Below are 18,929 nucleotides of genomic sequence, written 5' to 3'. Positions count from 1 at the left end.
CTAAGGCGCAGTATCCTCCTCACACATAGGCCAATAATAGTAACGCTGTGATACCATATGGAATACCAATCCCTTTCGGTGTCATGAGCTTTACCGATGGTCTTATTTCCACCTGTGAGATCTCTGCCAGGCATGCGTAATCTTTTTGTATGATCTTGCAACTACAACATTGGTGCGATGCGTATGCCAATAAAAGTTCTTATAGGGAAACTCAAGAGCACAGAAGTGCGTTTTCTGTTATAGGAGGGCCAAGAATCCTCACTGTCCCACAGGATGAAAAGTTTTCCGGTACATTGCAAAATGAGTCGTGTGATCTCTTAAGTATCTTTCAAATGAAGCAATCGATATACCTACGGTGATCTTTCCTTGTTAATTCACCACTTTTACAATTCGTGGTAAAATTTATGAACTGATTTCTGGGTATATGCAAGACCGCATGATCGTGCATGAAGGCGTCAGAAAAACCTAACCCCATCCTTCATTTAGACATCTGAAAACTAAATTCGTATAACTTAAACATAGTGCCAAAGCAGACCAACCACACGGGGTTTCTATACATTTCGACTGCAGCGCCATCCATTGGGTTCATTTTCTGCAAAACCATTAATAATAATAATAGATTGGCGCTTACACATATGTTATTGTTTGGCCGAGATTCTCCTCCGATTTGTGGTGTGCGCCTTGATGTTGTCACACAAAGCGCCGCTGTCGGTGTGGTGTAGTGGTAAGCAGTGCGCGCTTCCACTCCGCAGCACCTGGATTCAAGCCCTGATCAAAGCAACATCGCAAAAAATATAGAAAAAAGGTTTTTTCTTAACAGCGGTCGTCCCTCGGCAGGCAATGGCAAACCTCCGAGTGCATTTCTGCCATGAAAAACAGCTTCTGCAAAACCATTGCTTACCATAAAATGAATACGTGTTATGAATTTCAACCTTAACTCCAGCGGCACTAATCAGGTAAATTTTAATCAAAAGAATTTTCCATCATACAGGTACATAGCTCACATTTAGTATTTGAACAAAATCGGTTAATAAATACGATAACTACTCCAGCACCACCTAGCGACTTTTCTAGTGGCATGTAATATGACCATATATGTATGTATGTAAGATAACCTCCGACAATCTGACGGAACTCTATTCAGTGTTTTTTGAGTTTATTCCGAACAACGAAAACGGCTATCATTTTATGCAAATAGGTATGTAGGCATAGTTTATAGCGAAACTCGTTAAAGCAAAGCTCCATTCTTTGTGAAAAATGTAAAAAAATTCTTCAAAATTTTCACATAAATTTTACCTTACTGAAAATTAAAGAAAAAGTTACAATAGTTCAATGGAATTTAGAAATCTAGGAGAAAATGGTTCCCAATCGAATGATACTTGCGCGTTTACGTAAATGTATATCGAGCCAGCCTTTCCAATATTACCACTTTTCGCCATAACTACGGTATTGATAACATATGTATGTAGCTGTGTAGAATTTCAGGACGTTAGCGTAAGCAGTTCCAGAGATAAGCTATATGAGAAGTTCAGTTTGTATGGATGGAAGGAGCCACGCCCCCTTTCCCAATGCATTTGTAATATATCAGTGCTAAGTTTCAGTTCCCCAGCGTAATTGGTTTTAGAGATATATTGGTTTTTTACGATTTAGTCTGTATAAGAATTTTAGGAATAACCCGAGCTACATACCGAGTAAATTTTTGGTCAGAATATTTATTATCAAGGTATTGCCAAATATGAACCAAGTCGATGCAGCCGTTTAGTAGTTTAGTGAAATACATTGTAAAGAGAATTGTATGAAATTGTAAAACGTGACGTCTCAGATTTCTTAATTTTTTGGCAGCAACAAAGAAAAGTTTAAATTTTTTTTAGCGAAAAACCTTCCACACAGAAATAAAAAAAATTAAGTTTGTGGTTATATCAAGGCGAAATTTTGAGAACGGAATAATGATCGACGATAAACTAAAAAAAAAAAAAAAGGATTCTATATTTTCAATTAGAGCTCTAGCAATATGTACATCGGTGAAAACTGCATTTAACTCCATACATTAGCTTTTGCGTGATGCGCTTACAAACATACAGACAAACATACCAAAATTTTATATTTGGCTTCTGTTGACCTAATAAACCCCCTATTAATTTTTCTTTAACATCTATTATGTACAGATATCGGCCTGTTGCAATTTTATTATTCTCAAATACTCTCGTTTGATACCCATATGGCAACACTTAGTTTATATTATAAGTTTAACTGAATTAAAGTTTTCAAATAAGTGGCAACCCGCTTCTAGAATATTTTCAAAAGTATGCTTCCTAATCCTCTTTAGTTTAATATTCGTATTGCAATATTTCATTTATTTTACAAATTTTAATGAATACAATTTTTCAATCAGTTGGCAAATCCCCTAAAAATATTTTCAGCATTAAAATTTCCTAGCCTATTTAGTTTGATGCCAATATTGAAATATTTAATTTATGCTATCAATTAAATTAAATTAAAGTTTTCAAATAGGGTGCAACCTTCCACAAAAATATTTTCAGCTGTAAGCCTTTGTAAATTTCTTTCTTTTGACAGCTATATTGCAGTATTCACTTTACCGTATCAATTGACCTAAATGGAAATTTTAAACACAGGTGGCAACTCTCTAATTTTTTCTTCTATATTGGAAGCTAGATCTCCAGCGATACATCGATGAAAACTGCATTCATTTCCATATTTTCACCTGATGCGCGTACAAATATACAGACAGACAGAGCTTTAAAAATTCTAAAAATTGTTTATTTGGCTTCTGTATCTTTAATAAAGACCCCCCACATTAATTTTTCTTTAATATCTATAAAGTACAGACATCGACCTGTTACAATTTTATTATATGTATAGATTTTTTGGCTGTTGTGCGCTCTTATTAGAAATTACAAAATTTTGTTACCGAGTATCGAAAATATTGGATACTTTTTGAATCGCTACCGAGTATCGAGCAATACTTAAAAGTATCGACTCAGCACATCACTAATTAACACCGTAATTATTTTTCATTATCCAACTCAACCCATATCAGTGATTAGAAAATATTAGGGTATATTCATAGCAGTTAAGTAAGTGCTGCGTTTTGACAGATATTTCTTGAAATTAAGTCAGAAAGCTGCAAATACATAACTTTAATAATAATAATAATAATAATAGATTGGCGCTTACACATATGTTAGTGTATGAGAGTTTCTCATCCGATTTGTGGCGTGCGCCTTGATGTTGTCACACAAAGGGGAGGGAACTACAGTTTTACCCCGACTCCGAACGGCGATTGTATTTTTATGAGAAGCTGTTTTTCATAGCACAAATACACTCGAAGGTTTGCCATTGCCTGCCGAGAGGTGACCGCTGTTAAGGAAGACTTTTTTCTACATTTTTTTGCGATGTTGCTTTGACCAGGGCGTGAACCCAGGCCCTGCGGAGTGGAAGCGCGCACTGCTTACCACTACACCACAGCGGACGCACATAACTTTAGTGACGACTTTATTTTGACTATGAATATGCCCCATTGTCTTCTACTTGGAGAATTTGAAAAAATCCCGTTTTTACACCTTTGAACTAAAAACTCATTAAAATTCTTAACTACTTTAAAAGTATTTAGTTTTTGTTATTAAGTATTTGGAATTCATTTTCGAGCTTATGACCCCAAATGTGACACTGTGCCACAGCACCGCGGTATGATTTATGTACATTTACGTATGTACATATCGTCGTTTAAAGTACAAAACCGCGTATCGTCATTCTGCAAAACCGCATAACTGAGATTGGCTGCCAAAAATTGGATTTGCTCGCACAAGCTCTTGGCTCAATCCTTATCCATTCGTCCTGAAATATACTAGTCAGAAATGCGATTGCTTTATAAAAAAGAGAACCAATTTGAAATGTGAGTGTTTTTACGCCCTAGAAAATAATTTCCACAACTTCACATATGCGATTTTGCATTTTGTTGATACGCGGTTTTGCACTTTAAACGGCGATATGTTTTAAACTAGTTGTTTGCGCAATACGCGTAAAGACTTTCCAGCTGCTGACTACCGCATTTTCCCCCATTTCTCTCAGCCAGCAAATCTATGTACATACATACATACATATTAGAGGTTTACGCCGACAGGATTTGCGGCGGCGGCGTGGTCAACTTCAAAAAGAATCGGCGGCGGCGGCGACGCCGGCGCGTTTGGAAACGCCGGCGCTACTGCCCATAAGGTAGATTCCAAAGAGCCATGAGGCTACTAATCTTATCATGTCATCTCGTCAGCGTTAGACATTCACCATGTCAATTCAGATATAATTCTATTTAATTCATTCATTGAATTATTTTTAAATTTAAATTACGTTATTTCCCACTTGAATTAAAATGTTGAGTGTCTGGCGCTGATGGATGGGCGAACAGAAGAAGGTCTGAGGTATGCTGTCTACAAATCCGTATGTACTACATATTTAAATTTAAAAAAATTAAAAAACTTTAAAAGTTAAGTTAAATAAAGGATATCATATTCTTGTCTAGTGGCCCAAATTATGCAATAAAAATCCTTTAAAAATGTAATTTTCATTTCGTAAAATTGTGTTTTTATACGAGTAGTATTTAGTTCCTTCAAACGATGTATTTCAATATACATACGCCTAAGGAATAGGCGCCGATATTTTCGTAACTCGGCGGCGGCGCGTGAGGAATGACAAAAATCGGCGGCGGCGGCGTGGGTCGGCGGCGTATACCTCTATTACATGTACATATACATATGTTTGTTCATTTCGATGCGCCGTCAACTGATTATTTCATTCAGTGGTGGTTTGTGGGACCCCACGGTGGAGAGAATACAGAGGTGGCGCCGATGACGATACCGCTACTTGGCTCTCAGTGATTTTGACAGAATCAGCTGTTTTGGTGACGTCATAGTAGAGAAGACAGCAGTAGTGATGTGCTCAGTCAATACTTTTAAGTACCCAATACTCTCGATACTCGGTACCGAAACATTTAGGTTTCGAATAAAAGCGCACATAGGCCAAAAATATGGAAAAAACGCCTAACAAAACCCGAATGTAAGAGCCAATAGAGCTTTTTTTCTGATTCAAATGAAAGATGTATATATGTCGGTTCGATGCCATAATACGGAGAAACCCTTACTTGTTTGAAGCATTTCTGTTCCAGCTGAATCGGACGATATCATTTTTGTAGGCCTGGGACAGATTCTGTAACCAGTTAACGACAATTTTCGAATCGGTATCGTTTTTGTCGACGTTTGATATCAAATATTTCTAAGTCAACAAGTGCGATATCGATCCGAAACTTGTCGCTAACTGGCTACAGAATCCCTCCCCTGAAAGGTTTCTTCATCCGTCAAAGTATTTTTCTTGAACCTTGGATCGACTAAGGTTAAAACTGATAAAATAATATTTTTCTGTGGCGATAAGTTCAAGTGTGGCCGATATCATATAAATTAGTAATGAAAGTTTTTTCTAAACCTGAAATGCATATAATGGCGAGGGTTTAATGTAAATAATCGGTATCGGATACCGAAATCTTTTTTAAGTATTGGGTACCGATACTCGCCTCATTCTCGCCGCTCTCAGTTGTCAACTCTACGATGACGTCACGCTAAAATTACTCTCACGAATTCTGCTGCAATCGGCGCAATCTTGTATTCTATCATTCTTGGTGGGACCCTATCAGGTCGCTTGTATTGTGTTTGTTGGCTTTTACTAGACTGGAGCGGCGCTCGATGGTAGATTTGTCGGTAGTGCAGTCTTTAGTGGTTAGTAATAAACACGATGCCAACGTTTTGTTGACGACAGTCTGCATTTGAGGCTGAAACGCGCTGGACGGTTATAACTTGCGTGCTTTCGCGTACTGCGCAGAAAAGTTTTAATAATTCTTTTGTAAAGAGAAAGAGTTATTTAGCATGTGATGCAATACATATGTACAATGTGCATTCATATACTGCAGTGACTAAAGAGCTTACAATAAATTATAAATATATGTACAGAAAAACATACATATGTATGCACATATATATGTATATACATATGTACATACCTAATAATAATAATAAATCCAAAAATAAAAAATAAATTTCCAAATTATTTTAAAACAAAAAGCAAAAGTTTAGTTTAAAAACAACTGTAGCTGTTAAGCCAATGTTGATTTGTATGTGTTCCAAAAATGATAAACATTTTTTGTGTTCTAAAATTTTTTGAGATTTGAAACCAGTCAGTTTCAAAATTTTCAGTAAAAATAAATTACTGCTTATATCTACATACATAAAAGACCAAAAATACGTTAAATTCAAAATAGCACATCTCATAAAAACCATCGTTAACTGCGAAATACTGAAACAACATTACTGCTCTGCTGTGAAAACCGCGATTTGAAAGATTTTCACTTTCACACGTGTATGAAAAAAAACAACAAAAAAAGCAATTATATTAAAATTTAAAATAAAAAGTGAAGAAAATCTCTGTGCAAACAGCAATACAGACACGAGGACGATTTTAGCCGGTCACTCTTAGTGCACGAAACGTGTTCGGACGCAAGTTAAGCTTCAATGCGCTTGGGTATATTAAACGTCGCAAAACAAGTAAAACGCGTGGCAAACAAAGTTTTACAATTACATACTACACTTTAAGTGAATGGTACCACTTTGCTTCAGGCTGTGGCACTGTTACAAGCGAATTAGTTCAAGGCTGTTGTGATAAGGCAGACCAGTAAGAGATTGGCAAGAATTGCTGACCGCGATTTCCACCACCAACAACAACAAAGTTTCATTTTCCAGGCAAAAGCAAACCCACGGCATAGTGCAATGCAGGTGATGGAGATATCATCAAAAGACATGGTAATTATCTTCTAAAAGCTGATATGTGTGATATGTGTGTTGAAAGTTTTGCAGAACACGTCTTTGACAACGATTGTATACCGCTATTTTAGCTAAATTCACTCACCACCTAGTTTTTGCGGCACTATTGTTCATTTAACCCTTTGTCGGGCAAGACCGTCTTCAGAAGGTCTTTGCTTTATATGTATTCAAATTCAAACCGCATAGTTGTCGCGTGGTTTGTCGCTATTGTTCTTTAGTTTTTAACTGGCTGCACGCGGCAATGCAGCAGAAAATGTTTTCAACGGCGTAATTTGACTGTTTAGTGAATTCAAGTGAGACACAAAGTGAAAAGTAGCTCATAAATTATTCCAAAAATTCATAATTTTTTAAATTAAAAAAGAAGTGGTTTACAGTACACGAATCGAGTCGGGAATTTTTTTGGTAAGTAATAATATTGTTTGCTTTTATATTTTACTTCTGTTTCAATTATGGGGAATAAATTTTCGGAGATTTTGTGCATATAGTGAAGTCCTTCTCTGGACGGTCTTGCCCGGGTAAGGCAAACAAAATTTCCGTTGCACAATTGAATAGCGTAACACTAATGTGTTGTGTTGATTTACTCTTTTTTACTTTATAAATTGTAAACTATTAATTGTTGTGCTACTGTTATTTTTCAGAAAATGGAAGAGCATAGACCACAAAAAAAGATAAAATGGAGTAGACATAACTACGGTCCTCTGGAAAGACGCCAGAGATGTTCGGCTATGCTCAAGTTATGTAGGTGTCCAACCATTTGCAAAAGCAAATTCTAATAACCAGCCATCGAAAACGCATCGATACAACAGAAAGAAGAGAGAATACGATAGAATGCACCCAAATAATTCGTGAGTACAACTCTCACATGGGCGGTGTAGATCTAATGGATTCGTACATGGGCAGAAACGGATTGCGTATAAAAACTATGGATACTATGATGCGTATCTTTTATCCTCTACTAGATATGGCTACTACCAATGCTTTCATTCTGTACCGTCGTAAAAAATCATCTTTTACAGAGGAAGAAAGGAAAGAAGAGGATTTGACGCTGTACCAGTTTCGTTCGGAATTAGCTAAAGCTCTTAGTATTTCCGCCGACAAGCCAACAGTTGGTCGGCCATCAAGCGCACCACAGCCTGTCCTTAGCAATAACACTATTGGTAAACGAGCAACACATTCCGTGGGAGAAATAAGGTATGACCGGCTTAGCCATATTCCTGAGTGGGGTTCAAAGAAGTCATGCAAACTGTGCAAGAAATCTGATACTCACACTTTTTGTACAAATTGTAAACTACATTTATGTTTTTCGCGTACCAAACACTGTTTTAAAGACTATCACTCGCGCGAATAATACAAAATCAATATTATAATATTTTTAACTGTGTTTATCAGTAATTTTGCTTGAATAAAATTGTTTTCTTTCATTCTATATCTATAAAACACCTGGTTTATTTTTTACCCTTACACAGGCAAGACCGTTTACAAACGGTCTTAAATTTTTTGGACCCAGCGCCCCAACAATTAAAAATTCTGACAAGTGGCCTTCAAATATGAGTTCAGTGTAACAAAGTTATCCTGAAACAAAAATTCCTAAAAAAAAACCCCGATATTTGTCTATTGCCCGTCTAAGGGTTAAACAGAGCAAAAGGAAAACTGGTTCGATTCCATCCTATCACTTTTGTGCACTTTGTCTTGTCACAGCCTTTGTGTCCACGGAGAGATAGCTTTTCTATTTGCTCTCACCTGCCGCCTGTCAACTCACACTGATCGACAGCTGTCAGTGCACAGTGCTAAAAAGTTTAACGGTTTATTTACAACAACTATATCCAGTTCTTGCCAACTGCATGCAACATTACTACTTTTCAAATGCAATTATGTCCTCTTTATTTAGTTATTGATATAATTGTGGCACATTTATCTCAATAAAACAAATGCTTGTAGTCAGCGTAACACATACTACATTAGGGTGGTCCAAAAATGCTAGATTGGTAGAAGGGGGGAAGGAAAGTCTGAATCTTAATGCCCTCACCCACTAAGATTGTTCTAAATCGAAAAAATAGACCCCTGTTTTTTTCGAAATCTAAAATTATTTAGAGGTCGCTCGAAGCGCTCAAAGTTTAACATGGAACCATTTTCCAACGAAATGGTATTGAATTTTTGAAAATCTATATTTCTCGATCGGAGAACTCGGTTTCTATTCAACAGACTTCCAGTAATAATACACTTGATCATGTGGTTGTTGGATGCGGATGCGAATGCGAATGCGGATGCCAAATATTTTTAAGAAATAATTTTTTTGAGTACATTAGGGGATTCAGGTAAATAAAAAATTGAAAAGTTATTAATTTTTAATAATACTTTTTTATTTAGTACTTCAATTAAAAAATTTGAATATTGTATATAAGAAAGAGTAATTTTGCTGCTTTTTCAGATTACAGCCTGTTTCGTAACTGCGCCACTAAAAAACTACTACAAAATTGTAAATTCTTTTCGATTGACGCTGCACCAGTTGAGAACACTTTCAGTTATATTTATTTTTTTATTGCGGTGCAACAATTCCTTTTTGGGAATTGCATCGGGGCTGCAAATGTCGGATGTATCCTCCTGACTTTCATCTTCACAATCTAGCATCATGGCAAGATCTTTGTTTAAACACCTTTATGTTCCAATTTGATGAAAAAAAAGTCCATCGATAACTTAAATCTGTGACACACAATGGCTAGAGGCGTCGCCAGAGTGCATTCTTTCATATACATATCTATGTATGTGCCAGTTTTACCGTTATATATTTTTTATCTACTCGTTTATTCCATGGGGTCTTCATGCTTTATTTAAATTTAAAAAATTAAATTACTATACCGTTTTAAAAATCTGAAATTTGCGTGAAATTATTTTATTCTCTTTTTGTCTTCGACTTCTCGTTTTTGTCTTTATAAGTTTTGAAAAAAGGTTTTGAACGAACCATTATATCACATTCATAGGCAAGTTTTGAAAGAATATTTTCGATACTAAATTTTATTAAACCAAAATGTCGAAATCAGTTTCAAATTTTATTTTTGATGCAGAAACGCATCTAGATACTCTAGGAGTATTTCTGCATCAAAAACAAAATGTTGAAAAAAATGTCGCTTACGTTATTTTGGCGGTTAGGGCTCGATATAGAAACAGTGTCATCGTTAATTAAGAAAGAGATGTTCTTAAATATCATAACTTTACGACACTCACATATTGACTAGATTTGACTGTTTATTTTATTATTTTTAATTTGAATTATTTGTTTATAAAAATATAGTTTATTCCTTAACAAACACTAAATGAAAATAAGTTTAATCTTTGAACAACAATAAAAAAATCGACAAACTTTCGTAAGAATTTCGAACTTTCTATTTCAATTTTATTTCTTAATATTTCGCAGTTTTTTAGCTCATTCAATTTTAGTCTAATAAAGTGCAAATTTAAAGTAGCTGTGATTTACAGTTGATGTATGGCATATTTTTGACGATGTCGGTAATTTTCTTCCATATTATCTAAGTATGTTCGACGATTTTTTAATGAAGAAAATGAGCAACACCTTCATATGTATATGCATATGAGCAAAGTTTTTGTATAGATTTCGTACTGAAGGAAGAACTTTATTTCCCAACACTGTGGGGAACTAAGCAAAATGGCCTAGTGTATTTCGCAAATTTTCAAATACATATCCACCAACCGATAATTTTATATATTCATTAAAAGATAATTTGTCATCAGTCTGAAATAAAAAAATTATAAATCGGAAGGGTAAAATAGTATTGTGTTATTAATTCAAAAATAAAAAGTTTCATTTAAATTTGTGTATTGCCTAAAACGATGTGGGGACTTATGGTTCGAGGAAATGCATCATAATCAATCAAAAAGTTAATTTTGGATTTTTAGTTAGTTACGGCTCTTTGTATTTCAGCGACGATGTGAGTTAAGCCCTTTCCATACTATACTAACGATATATTTCATGCCAAGTCCCACTCAATAGATATAAAATTCACCTTGAATTAATTCTTATTTAATTTGTGAACTTGACTGTCGACTTATTTACATATCATTTCATCTTCATTTCCATGCGTGCTAATTTTGACAATTAAAAAAAAAACGTTAAAATAAACGTTTTTGTTTTCGAGCTGAATGACTAATAAAAGGAAGCACAGAACTTAAGAATAATAAGTTTTATGAGACAAAAATAATTACACTTTTCTAAGAAAAAGTAGAAAAAAAACTAGCGATGCATCCAGTTTTTTCAACAAACCTTTGACAAATAATATTCGTTAGTTACATAATTCTTACCTAATTAAAGGTAATCTTTTAACGCGCAAATAGTCGACTCTTTTTATAACCAGCCGTTGAACATTTCCGCTGGAAATACCTACTATTATCGTAGGGGACAGTCTTAACGTAGCATCTCCACAGGCAAAAAAATGTTGGCTAAAATTTTTTGTTTGCCAGATAAACGTATTATCAGTGCACTTGCACAATATTCGCATTCGCAAAAGCTCCGCATTGATTATTGCGAATGCGAAAGCGAATGTTAATATTTATGCGGAAGTTCCGCGGTTGCGAATGCGAATGCGAATATTCGCAACAACCCTGATTTCTATTATTAGAATGTTTAACTTTAAGTGTGCGTAGGCAACTGGCTGAGTCAGTGGGATCGTCGGTTCGAATCCTACTGAAAGAAGTCTGATAAGGAAATGTGGTGATTTCCGAAATAGCTATCACTTCTACCATTTTTTCAAATTATTGTTGCTTTTCCACAAATTATTAATATTTACATAACTTTGGTTGTAATAGACTAAGAAGATATTAGCTGTGTTTTTTTACATGCATCTACGCTTAACGTGTAAAAAAACAATCATCGGCAATTTCCATTTCGAAACAAGTAATTTTGATTTTATCGACAACTATTCACAAACGCACATAAAGTTTGTCGCTTAGAGCTCCATGCAATTTTAAAGCTCAGATACGTGTGCGTGTAAAAAAATACGCCTATTATTTTAAAAACTAAAAATTCAGGAAAAACGTTTTATGATAAAATCATGCAGAGTCATCTCTGCTTTCTATAAATCTTTTACGCGCTGGGACATAAAATTTATAAAATTCCGTAATGGTTCTGCTTCAATAACATTGCACCAAACATCCTCTAGAACTCAATTCGACCCAAGAAATGCATCGGCAGTCATATTTGCTAACTAGGTCTTCATGATATGCCAAGGGCCCACGATTTGATTTTGAAAAGAGGTAGTTAACAAGGAGTATAAATACGAGCAACCAACAAAAATTATGCACAACGAAAAATAACATTGAAGATGGCACAACGCCGAAACCGGTTTGTCTCCAAACCAAATTTGACAAGGGATGACGGAAATTCGTTCCAAAATACATCATACACCCACCCTATCGGAAACAACAACAACCAAAAAGGATATATTTATGCCAGTCAGGCTTATTATTCCAAAATAGAGCTGCCAGATATCTCTGTTGCCAAACCGGGACACTTTAGGGAGGACCTCTCGCTCCCTTCTCTTTCATTTCGACGTGCGAAAGGATGTAGTGAACAAAAACATAAAAACATGAGATCATGAGATCATTACAACGTACGCCAACAAATCAAAACAACTTATCACAACTAAAGCACAGAGAATTTTTCACAATGCATGACCCTTTTTTATTCTTTATAAAAATACAGTTTATACTAAATATATGAAAAAACACAAAAACAAAATCGTTAATCTTTGTGCTAAACCCGGGAAAATTCAATAAATTTGCATACAAATTTGCAACATTCTAATCAGACTTTTTATCAAAATTTTTAAAATGCAGTTTTGCAGCCCATTAAATTTTAGTTGATTTTTGGTATGGTTTTTACTGAGAGTTTCTTCCATACAAACTATGTTCAATAACTCATTTTATATGGAAGACACTGTCAACAAAAAAAAATGTATGCTAAAAATCAACGAAATTTGCTGGCAACTTCAGACTTGCACTTTATTAATTGGCTCAAAAGGTACATTTTCAAAATTTTTCTAAAAGATCTGATTAGAAATTGTGATCTGATGAAAGAGCCAATAATTTTGTACAGCACTGTACTTATAAGTACTCTTGGTTTCATTAAAGAAAAAAATTTAAGTACAAAATAACATTAAAATATCAGTCATATTTTTCGTTGCTGTGAACTTGTTTCAAAATTTCTGTCTTTTCCTTAATATAATTGTAAAACTCTGTGCAGGTCATTTTGAATGTATTTAGGTACATATACTAATCATCAACTATTGCTTGTGCAAAGTTCAACTATCTCGAAATGTGACTATTTCACAAATTAAACCTGTGCACTGAGAGAAAGAAGTTTAGAATTAAAAAAGCGTGCTAAATTAAAAAAATACGTATATGAAAGAGCACCAACCCAACTCGTAATACATTTAAGTATACAAATTTTAGTATTTAGTATAGAAATATTCAATTAAAATACGCCCATATTAAAATGAAGCGATTTGCAATTACCAATTGCTTTTTCATGATTAAGTTACAAAAATATTTAAATTCCATGCTGGTTGTAATGGGAATTGAACCCTGACCCTCTGGAAATTAGCAAATTGTGGAAAGCATCTTCCCGCACTCAGCTACAGCCAGACATGTAAATGTGCATTTAAATGTTGAGTTTTAATCAACACCATGCGTGCGTGTTATGGAAGTATTATTTTTTAACATGAACATTTTTAAACGATAATCAAATAGAAAATATTCATGTTTACTACCCTGTAAAAATCGTTGGACCATGTAGTCTATTTGTGGTATATTGGAGTACTTATAAAAGTGTTCCTCTGTCATGCTGTAGCGGACCAACTCGTGTCTCTGTGCCAGCTTATTGTTTGTTACCCGATCACTGCTCGTGTTTTAATGAAATGTGATTGAAGTTGAGCATTTGAAAGCATATTTGCATGTCTGGCTGTAGCTGAACGTGTAGAGATGCTCGCTGTTAGTTGTTAGCTCCCAGTATGTTCGGGTTCGAATGCCGTCAGAGGCATTTTTAATTTTTGTTTTTGGTTTTATTAATTTCGAAAAAGCATCTGAGAAGTGAAGAACAAAAGCGTGTACAAACGAAAAAATATAACAACAATGTCATTGTTAATATGTTGGAGTAGTTTCGTGCTACTCTGATGTAATGCAGGGATGGAGAATATGGTCCTGCCCTAGGACATCGCAATGTTAATTGGATCATATCTTTTATATGAATTGTGGGTAATTTTGGAGTACTCCTTGGTCCTTAGGGAGTACTCTTTACACGCATGCACGGAGTAGTCGCGATTTTTGCAGGGTATGCGTCATTTCCCTCAGAGAATTCATAACATTTTTCTGAATATTACAACGCGTTTTTTCTCTTAGTGTAGCGATTTTTGAACTTTTATTCAAATTTGTGCAATCAAATCAAAAACCGGGACACTAAAACGAAACCCGGGACATTTTAAGGTTGGGCCGGGACACCGGGACAAATAGTCTAAAACCGGGACATGTCCGGGAAAACCGGGACGTCTGGCTGCCCTATTCCAAAACCAACTTACTATTGACTGTATACCAACGACGTTCACTGAAGATCAACAACACAAACGCCAAAATTTGGTTTAATAAACAGTGTATTGCTATGAATATTATACCAAAGTACGCACAAATGAAACCGAAATCAAAAACAGCAGCGAGTCAGAAAATTGTTAGGAGAGCCGAGAACAACTACATCCAATGTGAATTAAAAAACTTGCACGTCAAAAAGGAACATACAAATGCGGAGCTATTGGCCATCCACCCACAGTTAGCGCAGCACCTGCCAATCCAAACCTTGATGGAAATAATAGAGAAAATAAAAGCCGATAATAAAAAACTCATGAAGAAGAAGTATGAAAGGTTGAACAAGAAGCTCGATAACTTGAGGACGAAGCAAAGCAACAGCAAAATCATGAAAAATGTAGAACAGAAATTCCATTCCCGATTTGCAAACTTGACGGAGGTTTACATCAATGAGCAAGAAGCAGAACTATTAAAAAAAGGCCTCAAACACAACATTGAAAGTCACAACTGAAAGAGGGAAGATGAACAAACCATCGTGGATACTGAAGTTATTATATCATGGCTTCCAACTGAAGAACAGGAGCACGCCAGACACATATGTCGGCACATAATTGAAAAAGACATACAGACCAAGAAAACTAGGAAGCAGAAGGACGAAAACCAAACCATAAAAGGGCTCAAAGAAAAGCTAAGGGCAAACAATGCTATAACCACAAAAGCGGACAAAGGCAATACCACCGTATTAATTGATAAAAAAAGATTACATAGAGAAAACTGAAAAACTAATAACTGAAATAGGGTGCAATAAATTGGGAAAAGATCCCACTGAAGAATACCAAGCAGCAATAAAGAATACCATAAGGAAAAGCACAACCATAAAAAAGGATAATCTACCATATAGACTAACACTTATGAACCCGAGTGTCCCTCCGTTGATTGCCTTGCCGAAGACACACAAACCAGGCAGCCCGATGAGACTTATCATTAATTACAAGTCTGCTCCCGGATATAGACTCTCCAAGCACGTAAAACGCTGCTGAAGGATAACCTGGATCTATGCAATAAATATACTATTACAAATACAACGGAACTAATCGAGAAGATGAAATCATTGAAGATCAACGAAAACACTAAATTCGTATCATTCGACATCAAGGACCATTACCCATCGATACCAACAACAGAAACCATAAAGACCGTACAAGAAATACTGGTGGGAAAAATGAAAAGAGAAGCTGCCACGGAAATAATAAACGCGTTGAAGGTTACATTAAAACAAAACTACTCCCGGTTCCATAATAAGATATATAAACAGATTAACGATTCCGACGTCATGGAAGTATTCATGCAAACACTGGAGGAGAAATACATGGAAAACCTATCGACCAACCTAGGAGTAAAACTCTTCGCGAGATATGTCGATGATGTAATATGTCTAATAGAGGGAAACAAAAAGAAACGGATACTAGACTATCTCAACAAACAACACCGGGATATAAAATTCACTATGGAAACGGAAGAGGAAAGAAACATTAACTGTCAGGATTTAACAACAAGTAATTTTTAGCAAAAAAAAAAACCGACTTCAACTCTCATATAAAAAATATATATATATATATATCTCAAGTTCCATTGATCGGATCTTAACCAGATTAGTATGGGACCACCTCTGAGACACTACCTTTCCGATGCAAAAAGAATTATCGAAATCGGTTGACGTGGTCCAAAGTTATGCGGTAACATACATAAACAAAAAAATAAAAATATTCCGACGAACTGATAACCTCCTCCTTTTTTGGAAGTCGGTTAATTAAAATAAACGATACCACGAACAAGGTAAAGTTCGAAATATACAGAAAACCAACAACACAGCAACAAAAAAATGCAGCATTTAGACAACTAATAACGAGGCGTGAAAGACTACAAGAAGGAGCTGGATACAATATATGCCATTGCGGAAAATAACGGATATAGGAGAGGCCTGGTTGAGAAGTTAAGAAAGGACACAAAATCGAAAAAGACTAGCAAAGAGGAAAACAATAAAAAAAACTTGGGCAGTTTTGCACAGGAAAGACATCTTTCATAAGTACGACATTCAGACATCATTTAAAACAAGGAACACAGTGGGAAGTATATTGAAAGAGAAAATAAGCGAGGAAGACCCGCTAGATAAACAGGGTGTTTACATGTTAACCTGCGAGTGCCGACACAGCTACATAGGACAAACAGGGCGAAATATAAGAACAAGGTATCGAGAACACATAAGGGACTATAATAAGAAAAAAACGAAAACCAGAGGCTGCAATATAATCGATCTTCGCGAATCACATGATCAAAAATAAATGCACACCAATGAAGATTGGACAAACAACAGAACTTCTCCGTGTACAAAATAAAGGACAAAGATTGAATATATGTATTAGAAAATATGGAAATATATAAACAGAAGACCTTCAAAGGACAAATAATAAATGAGCAAATAAATACTGTATCGGACGTACTGTTTAAACTTCTAAAACTACTGTACGAGAAGAAAAATGACAACAACAAAGTTAGGGTTGCCAGATTTTTAATGCCCGAAATCAGTACGTTAGGCATTTTCATGTAAAAAAATCAGTACTTTTCAGTACATTTTTATTCAAAGCAAAATTATTAATCAAAGTGGCCAACTTAGTGCTTTAAGCACTAGATTTAGTGCTTTTGGAAAATTAAAACGCCAAAAATAATGGTTTAGTGCCTAGTGCCCTTTTTAGTGCTTTTTTCTGAACTAAAATTTCTGAATTTACAAGAATCTAAAAATTTAAATGCACTAAATTGCAAACCATGATTGATAAAAAGATGAATTTGCAAACCCACGTTCTTGCGTTTTTGTTAAATTGTATTCGCGTTGAAAATGCTAGCACGCAGATAAGTTAAGTATTTATTTTTTTATTTTCTTGATTATTGGTTGATTACACAGTTCGAAAAATTTTAACTTTTTTTGCCACCTGAGTGGAACCGTTTCGTGTAGATTTTTCGGTGCTGAATCCAAATCTAGCTGCAGAATTTCTTTACCACGTCAGAATTTGAGATATCCTAGCCTCTAAGTGTAAAAATACGGTTTTTCGCAATGTTTGAGGGTATATTATAAAACAACAAATTTTTTCGCTCATTTCTACGTAGGGTATCAAGTTAAGTATTACCCTTTACCTCTTTCCCTTTACCAGTTTCGCAAGCATGAATGTTTATTTATTTATACATATAAATATTGTTTATTTTTTACTTTTGTTTACCACAAACTGTTATGAAAAATGTTGAAAGTATTTGGTACACGAACTGCTCCTGATTTTACAACACGAATAAACCGAAAAGAAGCAACACTGTATATCTTATACACACATATGAACATATTTATCTTTATGAATTCTTAGTCTTGAATAAACCACTAAACTATGAATACGGGTGTGCGTTTTTATTTGGCTCAATAGGTTATGGGCCCAGATAATATTCTGTGGCAAGAAGTGTCGTGCAAAGTTTGATTAAAAAAAAAAAACAAAGTTGCGTGTGTCGCAAAAATGAATTCTATTTACCAAATTGATAAACTGGACGAAAAAATTACGATGTGTGGCGTTTGCAGATGAGAAGTATTCTCATCCATGCCGGCCTGTGGAATGTTGTTTGTGAAAAGCTTTTAAAAACCGCTGGAAAAGCTGAAGAATGGGATTCGCTCGACGAGAAAGCGCTAGCAACAATAACGCTTTGTATTAAGGCTTCACAGCTAAACTATATTAAACAGTGCAAAACATCTGTGGAGGCTTGGAAAGCTCTGGAAAAAGTACATCTTCCGAGCGGTCCTGTGCACAAAGTGTCGCTGTACAAAAAACTTTTGAACATCAGATTTAGTGATGGTGAAGATATGTCGCGTTATTTAAATGAATTCACCAATGTCGTGGAAAAGTTGGCTGAGGTAGAAATAGAATTGAAAGACGAGTTGGTTTCCATAATTTTATTATCGAGCCTACCAAAGCAATACGAACATTTTGTGGTAGCGATGGAAACAAGAGACTCTTAGCCCTTGTTATCCAATTTGAAGGTCAAGTTGCTGGAAGAGTCAGAGCGAAAAATGCAAGCAGGCAGCTTATCCGCTGATGGTGGAGGGGAAACACAGGCATATGCAGTGTGGACAAAGAACGTTGAAAAAGGGGAAAAGTGTAACAATAAAAGGCCCCCAAACAACAACAAGCAAAACTTCAAGTGCTACAAGTGTGGGCGTCGCGGTCACTACGCGGCAAACTGCTTTTCCAACTCAAATCATAAAGAGCAAAAAGCGACAAAGAGAAGCGAACACTCTTACACTGTGCTGTCACCTGCTGACAAACAAGCGTTCGACAGCTCAATGTGGCTGCTCGACAGCGGCGCAACTGCACACATGTGCAGCGATCGCTCAATGTTTACTGCATTCAAAAATAACAAACAGAAAATTATATT

The 18,929-nt window shown here is 35.5% G+C and overlaps 1 protein-coding gene across 8 annotated transcripts in view; it reads left to right on the top strand.

Moving 5' to 3' along the window:
- The window catches only part of LOC118740300 (villin-like protein quail), a 241,680-nt gene that overhangs the window by 158,588 nt on the left and 64,163 nt on the right, over positions 1-18,929 (top strand). Inside the window, exons 1-2 of one of the 8 annotated variants that reach the window (XM_036471782.1) lie at positions 5,689-5,780; positions 6,320-6,857. The exons of 4 other annotated variants lie outside the window; for them this stretch is intronic. In XM_036471782.1, coding sequence (XP_036327675.1) covers positions 6,825-6,857 — 33 coding nt within the window. In that variant the 5' untranslated portion in view covers positions 5,689-5,780; positions 6,320-6,824. Of the gene's footprint in view, positions 1-5,688; positions 5,781-6,120; positions 6,173-6,252; positions 6,858-18,929 lie in introns of those variants that run through there. 3 more of the 8 variants (XM_036471784.1, XM_036471783.1, XM_036471781.1) reach the window with 3 other exon arrangements.

The sequence above is a fragment of the Rhagoletis pomonella genome, unplaced genomic scaffold (genome assembly GCF_013731165.1).
Source record: "Rhagoletis pomonella isolate Grant_MI unplaced genomic scaffold, Rhpom_1.0 Rhpom_scaffold_00006, whole genome shotgun sequence".
NCBI lineage: Eukaryota > Metazoa > Arthropoda > Insecta > Diptera > Tephritidae > Rhagoletis > Rhagoletis pomonella.
The sequence above is the reverse complement of the archived record's forward strand: the minus strand, read 5'-3'. Positions and strand labels throughout refer to the sequence as shown.